Source organism: Leptodactylus fuscus, chromosome 1 (genome assembly GCF_031893055.1).
Source record: "Leptodactylus fuscus isolate aLepFus1 chromosome 1, aLepFus1.hap2, whole genome shotgun sequence".
Lineage (NCBI taxonomy): Eukaryota > Metazoa > Chordata > Amphibia > Anura > Leptodactylidae > Leptodactylus > Leptodactylus fuscus.
In genome coordinates this window covers 130,893,468-130,906,756 of record NC_134265.1, presented here as the reverse complement: position 1 = coordinate 130,906,756, position 13,289 = coordinate 130,893,468, and the positions used below count along the sequence as shown (strand labels likewise).

Here is a 13,289-nt window from a genome sequence, read left to right as displayed (position 1 = left end):
CCCCCCCAAAACCCCAACAAAAAACGGTTTCCAGTCGGAGAGGCTGCATACAGACACTGGCAGTTACCTTTAAAAACCAATTCAAACGAATGGGTTTTAAAGCTGACAAGCTGTCCCCTGTCCAGTTTCCCCGGGGTTTAGGACAGAAAACCTGTGGCGGACAGCAGCGGCAGTGTGAACACTCCCTTACAATACACAAATACACTGCAACATGCCACAAATTTTGGCCCTTTATCAGTCCTTTTCAAGTTAGGAAGGCCAAGGGTCTCCATATGGGCCCAGATTTGGTGGATGTTATCACTATGTTCCAGTGACTCAATGAAATGAATATTTAAAACCACAATATGGCTACCAAATGAAATAAATGAAAGCACATTAAATTAAACTAAATATATCTGTTTATTCTTGATACTATTATACACATATACAAACAAGCTAAAAATATACATATAAAATGAAGTTTTAGATTAGTATTTATAATGTGGACTGACATCTCTTCTTTCTCAGTTTACTTGCTTCTGTAAAAAATAAATAAGAAAAACACATTTACAATCAAATAATAACATAGGAATGCAGGAAAATCCATAATTCATCTGTGAATCTGTCACATGCAAATGTTGTGTGATCTGCAGCAGGAGGAGATGTGCAGATTATTTATAGATTTATATTAATTATTAATATATTTATCTGTTGTGGAACACATTTAGTTTGATATGTGGTATCATCGAGTGCAAAACCAATTATTGTCATTATTTGCATTTTGAGTCGGCATAATCTATTTATATTGCCTTATTGATATAATAAACCCAGGGCCGCTTTAACCATAGGTGCAAAGGTGCAGCAGCACCAGGCCCCATGGTTGCGGGGGCCCCCTCGGCCGCCCTGGATGAAGTGGGACAATCCTTCATTTTGGGAGATGTCCCACTTTTCCGGGCAGCAGGCAGTGATTTCACCTTTATTTATGTCCTAAGGACACAGTTAGAGGATGAATACTACAGTGCAGAATGGAGCTAATAGCTCCGTGCTCCATTATTCAGCCTTTGGCTGATAATGTCTGTGGCAGGGAAGTGCAATGAGCCACAGACATTACAGTCGGAGCCTGCAGGTCCGCGGAAACGCGATTTGGTGTGTATTTTTTCTTTAAATGTCACATTAGTGGTTGAGTGGGGCAGGGGAAATTAAGTTATGGGGGCTATTTTGGGCCCACTTTCAAAAAGTTTGCACAGAGCCCCCCAATACATTAAAACAGCCCTGAATAAATCCTATATGGACATAGCTAGAGATGAGCGAACAGTGTTCTATCGAACTCATGTTCGATCGGATATTAGGCTGTTCGGCATGTTCGAATCGAATCGAACACCGCGTGGTAAAGTGCGCCATTACTCGATTCCCCTCCCACCTTCCCTGGCGCCTTTTTTGCTCCAATAACAGCGCAGGGTAGGTGGGACAGGAACTACGACACCGGTGACGTTGAAAAAAGTAGGCAAAACCCATTGGCTGCCGAAAACATGTGACCTCTAATTTAAAAGAACAGCGACGCCCAGCTTCGCGTCATTCTGAGCTTGCAATTCACCGAGGACGGAGGTTTCCGTCCAGCTAGCTAGGGCTTAGATTCTGGGTAGGCAGGGACAGGCTAGATAGGAAGGAGAAGACAACCACAACAGCTCTTATAAGAGCTAAATTCCAGGGAGAAGCTTGTCAGTGTAACGTGGCACTGACGGGCTCAATCGCCGCAACCCAGCTTTCCCAGGATCCTGAATGGAATACACTGTCAGTGTATTCCCGTATACCCGATATATACCCCGATACCCGTTCCAACGGTGTGCCCCCCCACCTTCACCCCAGAAATACCCTGCAAGTCCCCTAGCAATAGAATTGGGGCTATATACACCCACAATTTTTACTACTGGTATACAGTGCCATTGTCTGACTGGGAATTCAAAGAATATATTGGGAATACAAATACCCTCATTTCTTGCTACTGCCATATAGTGCCAGTTTCTGACTGGGAATTCAAAGAATATATTGGGGTTACGTGCACCCACAATTTTTTACTACTGGTATACAGTGCCATTGTCTGACTGGGAATTCAAAGAGTATATTGGGAATACAAATACCCTCATTTCTTGCTACTGCCATATAGTGCCAGTTTCTGACTGGTAATTCAAAGAATATATTGGGGTTACGTGCACCCACAATTTTTACTACTGGTATACAGTGCCATTGTCTGACTGGGAATTCAAAGAGTATATTGGGGTTATAAATACCCTCATTTCTTGCTACTGCCATATAGTGCCAGTTTCTGACTGGTAATTCAAAGAATATATTGGGGTTACGTGCACCCACAATTTTTACTACTGGTATACAGTGCCATTGTCTGACTGGGAATTCAAAGAATATATTGGGGTTATAAATACCCTCATTTCTTGCTACTGCCATATAGTGCCAGTTTCTGACTGGTAATTCAAAGAATATATTGGGGTTACGTGCACCCACAATTTTTACTACTGGTATACAGTGCCATTGTCTGACTGGGAATTCAAAGAATATATTGGGAATACAAATACCCTCATTTCTTGCTACTGCCATATAGTGCCAGTTTCTGACTGGGAATTCAAAGAATATATTGGGGTTACGTGCACCCACAATTTTTACTACTGGTATACAGTGCCATTGTCTGACTGGGAATTCAAAGAATATATTGGGGTTATAAATACCCTCATTTCTTGCTACTGCCATATAGTGCCAGTTTCTGACTGGTAATTCAAAGAATATATTGGGGTTACGTGCACCCACAATTTTTACTACTGGTATACAGTGCCATTGTCTGACTGGGAATTCAAAGAATATATTGGGAATACAAATACCCTCATTTCTTGCTACTGCCATATAGTGCCAGTTTCTGACTGGGAATTCAAAGAATATATTGGGGTTACGTGCACCCACAATTTTTACTACTGGTATACAGTGCCATTGTCTGACTGGGAATTCAAAGAGTATATTGGGAATACAAATACCCTCATTTCTTGCTACTGCCATATAGTGCCAGTTTCTGACTGGTAATTCAAAGAATATATTGGGGTTACGTGCACCCACAATTTTTACTACTGGTATACAGTGCCATTGTCTGACTGGGAATTCAAAGAGTATATTGGGAATACAAATACCCTCATTTCTTGCTACTGCCATATAGTGCCAGTTTCTGACTGGTAATTCAAAGAATATATTGGGGTTACGTGCACCCACAATTTTTACTACTGGTATACAGTGCCATTGTCTGACTGGGAATTCAAAGAGTATATTGGGAATACAAATACCCTCATTTCTTGCTACTGCCATATAGTGCCAGTTTCTGACTGGTAATTCAAAGAATATATTGGGGTTACGTGCACCCACAATTTTTACTACTGGTATACAGTGCCATTGTCTGACTGGGAATTCAAAGAATATATTGGGGTTATAAATACCCTCATTTCTTGCTACTGCCATATAGTGCCAGTTTCTGACTGGGAATTCAAAGAATATATTGGGGTTACGTGCACCCACAATTTTTACTACTGGTATACAGTGCCATTGTCTGACTGGGAATTCAAAGAGTATATTGGGGTTATAAATACCCTCATTTCTTGCTACTGCCATATAGTGCCAGTTTCTGACTGGGAATTCAAAGAATATATTGGGGTTACGTGCACCCACAATTTTTACTACTGGTATACAGTGCCATTGTCTGACTGGGAATTCAAAGAATATATTGGGGTTATAAATACCCTCATTTCTTGCTACTGCCATATAGTGCCAGTTTCTGACTGGGAATTCAAAGAATATATTGGGGTTACGTGCACCCACAATTTTTACTACTGGTATACAGTGCCATTGTCTGACTGGGAATTCAAAGAGTATATTGGGGTTATAAATACCCTCATTTCTTGCTACTGCCATATAGTGCCAGTTTCTGACTGGGAATTCAAAGAATATATTGGGGTTACGTGCACCCACAATTTTTACTACTGGTATACAGTGCCATTGTCTGACTGGGAATTCAAAGAATATATTGGGGTTATAAATACCCTCATTTCTTGCTACTGCCATATAGTGCCAGTTTCTGACTGGTAATTCAAAGAATATATTGGGGTTACGTGCACCCACAATTTTTACTACTGGTATACAGTGCCATTGTCTGACTGGGAATTCAAAGAGTATATTGGGAATACAAATACCCTCATTTCTTGCTACTGCCATATAGTGCCAGTTTCTGACTGGTAATTCAAAGAATATATTGGGGTTACGTGCACCCACAATTTTTACTACTGGTATACAGTGCCATTGTCTGACTGGGAATTCAAAGAGTATATTGGGGTTATAAATACCCTCATTTCTTGCTACTGCCATATAGTGCCAGTTTCTGACTGGTAATTCAAAGAATATATTGGGGTTACGTGCACCCACAATTTTTACTACTGGTATACAGTGCCATTGTCTGACTGGGAATTCAAAGAATATATTGGGGTTATAAATACCCTCATTTCTTGCTACTGCCATATAGTGCCAGTTTCTGACTGGTAATTCAAAGAATATATTGGGGTTACGTGCACCCACAATTTTTACTACTGGTATACAGTGCCATTGTCTGACTGGGAATTCAAAGAATATATTGGGAATACAAATACCCTCATTTCTTGCTACTGCCATATAGTGCCAGTTTCTGACTGGGAATTCAAAGAATATATTGGGGTTACGTGCACCCACAATTTTTACTACTGGTATACAGTGCCATTGTCTGACTGGGAATTCAAAGAATATATTGGGGTTATAAATACCCTCATTTCTTGCTACTGCCATATAGTGCCAGTTTCTGACTGGGAATTCAAAGAATATATTGGGGTTACGTGCACCCACAATTTTTACTACTGGTATACAGTGCCATTGTCTGACTGGGAATTCAAAGAGTATATTGGGAATACAAATACCCTCATTTCTTGCTACTGCCATATAGTGCCAGTTTCTGACTGGGAATTCAAAGAATATATTGGGGTTACGTGCACCCACAATTTTTACTACTGGTATACAGTGCCATTGTCTGACTGGGAATTCAAAGAGTATATTGGGGTTATAAATACCCTCATTTCTTGCTACTGCCATATAGTGCCAGTTTCTGACTGGTAATTCAAAGAATATATTGGGGTTACGTGCACCCACAATTTTTACTACTGGTATACAGTGCCATTGTCTGACTGGGAATTCAAAGAATATATTGGGAATACAAATACCCTCATTTCTTGCTACTGCCATATAGTGCCAGTTTCTGACTGGGAATTCAAAGAATATATTGGGGTTACGTGCACCCACAATTTTTACTACTGGTATACAGTGCCATTGTCTGACTGGGAATTCAAAGAATATATTGGGGTTATAAATACCCTCATTTCTTGCTACTGCCATATAGTGCCAGTTTCTGACTGGTAATTCAAAGAATATATTGGGGTTACGTGCACCCACAATTTTTACTACTGGTATACAGTGCCATTGTCTGACTGGGAATTCAAAGAATATATTGGGAATACAAATACCCTCATTTCTTGCTACTGCCATATAGTGCCAGTTTCTGACTGGGAATTCAAAGAATATATTGGGGTTACGTGCACCCACAATTTTTACTACTGGTATACAGTGCCATTGTCTGACTGGGAATTCAAAGAGTATATTGGGAATACAAATACCCTCATTTCTTGCTACTGCCATATAGTGCCAGTTTCTGACTGGTAATTCAAAGAATATATTGGGGTTACGTGCACCCACAATTTTTACTACTGGTATACAGTGCCATTGTCTGACTGGGAATTCAAAGAATATATTGGGAATACAAATACCCTCATTTCTTGCTACTGCCATATAGTGCCAGTTTCTGACTGGGAATTCAAAGAATATATTGGGGTTACGTGCACCCACAATTTTTACTACTGGTATACAGTGCCATTGTCTGACTGGGAATTCAAAGAATATATTGGGGTTATAAATACCCTCATTTCTTGCTACTGCCATATAGTGCCAGTTTCTGACTGGGAATTCAAAGAATATATTGGGGTTACGTGCACCCACAATTTTTACTACTGGTATACAGTGCCATTGTCTGACTGGGAATTCAAAGAGTATATTGGGAATACAAATACCCTCATTTCTTGCTACTGCCATATAGTGCCAGTTTCTGACTGGGAATTCAAAGAATATATTGGGGTTACGTGCACCCACAATTTTTACTACTGGTATACAGTGCCATTGTCTGACTGGGAATTCAAAGAGTATATTGGGGTTATAAATACCCTCATTTCTTGCTACTGCCATATAGTGCCAGTTTCTGACTGGGAATTCAAAGAATATATTGGGGTTACGTGCACCCACAATTTTTACTACTGGTATACAGTGCCAATTTCTAACTAGGAATTCAAAATGCGCAAGGCTCCCGGAAAGGGACGTGGACGAGGCCGTGGGCGAGGTCGGGGGAATGGTTCTGGGGAGCAAGGTAGCAGTGAAGCCACAGGGCGTCCCGTGCCTACTCCTGTGGGGCAGCAAGCATTGCGCCACTCCACAGTGCCAGGGTTGCTTGCCACATTAACTAAACTGCAGGGTACAAACCTTAGTAGGCCCGAGAACCAGGAACAGGTCTTGCAATGGCTGTCAGAGAACGCTTACAGCACATTGTCCAGCAGCCAGTCAGACTCTGCCTCCTCTCCTCCTATTACCCAACAGTCTTGTCTTCCTTCCTCCCAAAATTCCGAAGCTTTACAGAACAATAACCCAAACTGTCCCTGCTCCCCAGAGCTGTTCTCCGCTCCTTTCATTGTCCCTCAACCTGCCTCTCCACGTCACGATTCCACGAACCTAACAGAGGAGCATCTGTATCCAGATGCTCAAACACTAGAGTCTCCTCCATCTCCGTTCGATTTGGTGGTGGATGACCAGCAACCCACCCTCATCGACGATGATGTGACGCAGTTGCCGTCAGGGCATCCAGTTGACCGGCGCATTGTGCGGGAGGAGGAGATGAGACAGGAGTTGGAAGAGGAAGTGGTGGATGATGAGGACACTGACCCGACCTGGACAGGGGGGATGTCAAGCGGGGAAAGTAGTGTGGATGTTGAGGCAGGTGCAGCACCAAAAAGGGTAGCTAGAGGCAGAGGCAGAGGTCAGCAGCTTAGGCGAAGCCAGGCCACACCCGGAATCTCCCAAGATGTTCCAGTTCGTACCCAGCCCCGAAAAACTCCCACCTCGAGGGCACGTTTCTCGAAGGTGTGGAGTTTTTTCAAGGAATGCGCCGAGGACAGATATAGTGTTGTCTGCACAATTTGCCTCTCGAAATTGATTAGGGGCTCTGAGAAGAGCAACCTGTCCACCACTTCAATGCGCCGTCATTTGGAATCCAAGCACTGGAATCAGTGGCAGGCAGCAACGGCAGGACAAAGGCCGACTGCCGTTCACGCCACTGCCACTGCCTCTGCCTCTGCCTCTGCCACTGCCACTGCTGACTGTGCTGGCGATGCACTCCAGAGGACGAGCCAGGACACCACTTCATCTGCCTCCGCCACTTTGTTGACTTCTACCTCATCCTCCCCTGGTCCTGTCTTATCTCCTTCTCCTGCACCATCAAAGGCACCATCAGGCGTTTCTTTACAACAACCCACCATCTCTCAGACATTGGAGCGGCGGCAGAAATACACTGCTAACCACCCACACGCGCAAGCCTTGAACGCCAACATCGCTAAACTGCTGGCCCAGGAGATGTTGGCGTTCCGGCTTGTTGAAACTCCCGCCTTCCTGGACCTGATGGCAACTGCGGCACCTCGCTATGCCGTCCCTAGCCGTCACTACTTCTCCCGGTGTGCCGTCCCCGCCTTGCACCAGCACGTGTCACTCAACATCAGGCGGGCCCTTAGTTCCGCGCTTTGCACAAAGGTCCACTTGACCACCGACGCGTGGACAAGTGCATGCGGACAGGGACGCTACATTTCACTGACGGCACACTGGGTGAATGTAGTTGAGGCTGGGACTGCTTCCCAAACTGGCCCGGTGTACCTCGTCTCCCCGCCTAACATTCCTGGCAGGGACACGAGAAGAACACCCCCCTCCTCCTCCTCCTCTACCGCCTCCTCCTCCGCCACCGCCTCCTCCTCCGCCACCGCCTCCTCCTCCGCCACCGCCTCCTCCTCCGCTGTTAGATTGACCCCAGCTACGAGTTGGAAACGTTGCAGCACTGGCGTTGGTAGACGTCAGCAGGCTGTGCTGAAGCTGATCAGCTTGGGGGACAGACAGCACACTGCCTCCGAGGTGAGGGATGCCCTCCTCGATGAGACGGCAATATGGTTTGAGCCGCTGCACCTGGGCCCAGGCATGGTCGTTTGTGATAACGGCCGGAACCTGGTAGCAGCTCTGGAGCTTGCCGGACTCCAACATGTTCCATGCCTGGCCCACGTCTTCAACCTAGTGGTGCAACGTTTCCTAAAGAGCTACCCCAATGTTCCAGAGCTACTGGTGAAAGTGCGGCGCATGTGCGCCCACTTTCGCAAGTCGACAGTAGCCGCTGCTAGCTTAAAATCTCTCCAGCAACGCCTGCATGTGCCACAACACCGGCTTTTGTGCGACGTCCCCACACGCTGGAACTCAACGTTTCAGATGTTGAATAGAGTGGTTGAGCAGCAGAGACCTTTGATGGAATACCAGCTACAAAACCCTAGGGTGCCACAAAGTCAGCTGCCTCAGTTTCACATCCATGAGTGGCCATGGATGAGAGACCTTTGTGACATCCTACGGGTCTTTGAGGAGTCCACAAGGAGGGTGAGCTCTGAGGATGCGATGGTGAGCCTTACAATCCCGCTCTTGTGTGTTCTGAGAGAATCCCTGATTGACATCAGGGATAACTCAGATCACACAGAGGAGTTAGGGATAGCATCCGATCCGTCACAGCTGGAGAGTAGGTCCACACATCTGTCCGCTTCACTGCGTTTAATGGAGGAGGAGGAGGAGGAGGAGGAGGAAGAAGAGTTGTCCGATGATGTGATGGTGATACAGGAGGCTTCCGGGCAACTTCGAATCGTCCCATTGTTGCAGCGCGGATGGGTAGACATGGAGGATGAGGAGGAAATGGAGATTGAACTTTCCGGTGGGGCCAGAGGAGTCATGCCAACTAACACTGTGGCAGACATGGCTGAGTTCATGTTGGGGTGCTTTACAACCGACAAGCGTATTGTCAAAATCATGGAGGACAACCAGTACTGGATCTTTGCTATCCTTGACCCCCGGTATAAAAACAACATCTCGTCTTTTATTCCGGTAGAGGGGAGGGCCAATCGCATCAATGCTTGCCACAGGCAATTGGTGCAGAATATGATGGAGATGTTTCCAGCATGTGACGTTGGCGGCAGGGAGGGCAGTTCCTCCAGTAGGCAACCAAGTTCTCACCGGTCCACACAAACGAGGGGCACACTGTCTAAGGTCTGGGACACCTTGATGGCACCCCCTCGCCAAAGTGCCGCCACGGAGGGTCCTAGTGTCACCAGGCGTGAGAAGTATAGGCGCATGTTGCGGGAATACCTTTCCGACCACAGCCCTGTCCTCTCCGACCCCTCTGCGCCCTACACGTATTGGGTGTCGAAGTTGGACCTGTGGCTTGAACTTGCCCTATATGCCTTGGAGGTGCTGTCCTGTCCTGCCGCCAGCGTCCTATCTGAGAGGGTGTTCAGTGCAGCCGGTGGCATCATCACTGACAAGCGCACCCGTCTGTCAGCTGAGAGTGCCGACCGGCTCACTTTGATAAAAATGAACCACCACTGGGTAGAGCCGTCATTTTTGTGCCCACCTGTGTAAAGCACCCCAACATGAAACTCCATGTCTGTACTCAACCTCTCCAATTCCTCCGCATCCTCATACTCATCCACCATAAGCGTTGCACAATTCTGCTAATACTAGGCTCCCTCCACCCTGATTTCCCCCAACTCTGCTGGTTAGAGGCTCCCTCCACCATGAATTTGCCCAAACTGGGCTGTTTAGAGGCTCCCTCCACCATGAATTGGTCCAAACTGGGCTGGTTAGAGGCTCCCTCCACCATGAATTTCCCAAAACTTGGCTGTTTAGAGGCTCCCTCCACCATTAATTGGTCCAAACTGGGCTGGTTAGAGGCTCCCTCCACCATTAATTGGTCCAAACTGGGCTGGTTAGAGGCTCCCTCCACCATGAATTTGCCCAAACTGGGCTGGTTAGAGGCTCCCTCCACCATGAATTTCCCAAAACTTGGCTGTTTAGAGGCTCCCTCCACCATGAATTGGTCCAAACTGGGCTGTTTAGAGGCTCCCTCCACCATGAATTGGTCCAAACTGGGCTAATTAGAGGCTCCCTCCACCATGAATTGGTCCAAACTGGGTTTTTTAGAGGCTCCCTCCACCATGAATTTCCCAAAACTTGGCTGTTTAGAGGCTCCCTCCACCATTAATTGGTCCAAACTGGGCTGGTTAGAGGCTCCCTCCACAATTAATTGGTCCAAACTGGGCTAATTAGAGGCTCCCTCCACCATGAATTGGTCCAAACTGGGTTTTTTAGAGGCTCCCTCCACCATGAATTTGCCCAAACTGGGCTGTTTAGAGGCTCCCTCCACCATGAATTTCCCAAAACTTGGCTGTTTAGAGGCTCCCTCCACCATTAATTGGTCCAAACTGGGCTGGTTAGAGGCTCCCTCCACCATTAATTGGTCCAAACTGGGCTGGTTAGAGGCTCCCTCCACCATGAATTTGCCCAAACTGGGCTGGTTAGAGGCTCCCTCCACCATGAATTTCCCAAAACTTGGCTGTTTAGAGGCTCCCTCCACCATTAATTGGTCCAAACTGGGCTGGTTAGAGGCTCCCTGCACCATGAATTTGCCCAAACTGGGCTGGTTAGAGGCTCCCTCCACCATGAATTTCCCAAAACTTGGCTGTTTAGAGGCTCCCTCCACCATGAATTGGTCCAAACTGGGCTGTTTAGAGGCTCCCTCCACCATGAATTGGTCCAAACTGGGCTAATTAGAGGCTCCCTCCACCATGAATTGGTCCAAACTGGGTTTTTTAGAGGCTCCCTCCACCATGAATTTCCCAAAACTTGGCTGTTTAGAGGCTCCCTCCACCATTAATTGGTCCAAACTGGGCTGGTTAGAGGCTCCCTCCACAATTAATTGGTCCAAACTGGGCTAATTAGAGGCTCCCTCCACCATGAATTGGTCCAAACTGGGTTTTTTAGAGGCTCCCTCCACCATGAATTTGCCCAAACTGGGCTGTTTAGAGGCTCCCTCCACCATGAATTTCCCAAAACTTGGCTGTTTAGAGGCTCCCTCCACCATTAATTGGTCCAAACTGGGCTGGTTAGAGGCTCCCTCCACCATTAATTGGTCCAAACTGGGCTGGTTAGAGGCTCCCTCCACCATGAATTTGCCCAAACTGGGCTGGTTAGAGGCTCCCTCCACCATGAATTTCCCAAAACTTGGCTGTTTAGAGGCTCCCTCCACCATTAATTGGTCCAAACTGGGCTGGTTAGAGGCTCCCTCCACCATTAATTGGTCCAAACTGGGCTGGTTAGAGGCTCCCTCCACCATGAATTTGCCCAAACTGGGCTGGTTAGAGGCTCCCTCCACCATGAATTTCCCAAAACTTGGCTGTTTAGAGGCTCCCTCCACCATTAATTGGTCCAAACTGGGCTGGTTAGAGGCTCCCTCCACCATGAATTTGCCCAAACTGGGGTGGTTAGAGGCTCCCTCCACCATTAATTGGTCCAAACTGGGCTGGTTAGAGGCTCCCTCCACCATGAATTTGCCCAAACTGGGCTGTTTAGAGGCTCCCTCCACCATGAATTGGTCCAAACTGGGCTGGTTAGAGGCTCCCTCCACCATGAATTTCCCAAAACTTGGCTGTTTAGAGGCTCCCTCCACCATTAATTGGTCCAAACTGGGCTGGTTAGAGGCTCCCTCCACCATTAATTGGTCCAAACTGGGCTGGTTAGAGGCTCCCTCCACCATGAATTGGTCCAAACTGGGGTGGTTAGAGGCTCCCTCCACCATTAATTGGTCCAAACTGGGCTGGTTAGAGGCTCCCTCCACCATTAATTGGTCCAAACTGGGCTGGTTAGAGGCTCCCTCCACCATGAATTTGCCCAAACTGGGCTGGTTAGAGGCTCCCTCCACCATGAATTGGTCCAAACTGGGTTTTTTAGAGGCTCCCTCCACCATGAATTTGCCCAAACTGGGCTGGTTAGAGGCTCCCTCCACCATGAATTGGTCCAAACTGGGGTATTTAGAGGCTCCCTCGACCATGAATTTGCCCAAACTCTGCTGGTTAGAGGCTCAATCCACCCTGATTTTCAAAACAAATGTTGGTGCCAACCTCAACTTACTACAAGGGCCAAATTCACTGCTGGTGACAAGCTCTCCTCACTGCAAGTGCCAAATACACATGTTTCAAGGTGTTTTCCTACTGTCAGAGAGGTGGTATTGAGTGTGTAAAGTGTGTAGTTGTTAGGCTGTGATGTTGGGGTAATAGAGGGTCTTTGGTGTGTTAGATGCCCCCAGACATGCTTCCCCTGCTGTCCCAGTGTCATTCCAGAGGTGTTGGCATCATTTCCTGGGGTGTCATAGTGGACTTGGTGACCCTCCAGACACGGATTTGGGTTTCCCCCTTAACGAGTATCTGTTCCCCATAGACTATAATGGGGTTCGAAACCCGTTCGAACACACGAACATTGAGCGGCTGTTCGAATCGAATTTCGAACCTCGAACATTTTAGTGTTCGCTCATCTCTAGACATAGCCTATTGTAGACGCCTGAATACAACAATTTGTTTCTTGAAGCTTTTGCCCCCTGAAGAGTGCAGTCTATCCCAGTCCTACATTGCTAGGGTGTGTCTCAGAATAAAGCTTGTTCCATGTTACCTGTGTAGTTTTCAGTCTGAGGTGTGATATCACATTCCATTGTAAACCACCCCCAAACATGCCCGCTTTTACCCTGGCAAATATTGTTTAAAAACAATGTTGGCAATAATATATGTAGCCTCAAATATTTCTGCTGTGTATTAATTCACAAGTGCCATGTCTGTTTTAGTAAATTCTTCTACTTCCCATAATATAACAATCCTGGAGAATCTTTTCATAGAATTATATTGTGTTGTTTCTCTGTTATTGGTTGCAGAAATTTGCAAATAAATATACTGGGCTGTTCCCTCTGTTAATAGGACATTTACCTTCACTCTCTCACACTGTCTAATCCGTGCCAGCAGTGTCAGAGT

The 13,289-nt window shown here is 46.4% G+C and overlaps 1 protein-coding gene across 1 annotated transcript in view; it reads right to left on the bottom strand.

The window, feature by feature from the left end:
- Positions 1-480: 480 nt before the first annotated feature.
- Positions 481-13,289, bottom strand: part of LOC142194189 (titin-like) — a 29,236-nt gene continuing 16,427 nt past the window's right edge. The window contains exon 9 of the mRNA XM_075263209.1: positions 481-518. Coding sequence (XP_075119310.1) covers positions 509-518 — 10 coding nt within the window. The 3' untranslated portion in view covers positions 481-508. The remainder of the gene's footprint in view (positions 519-13,289) is intronic.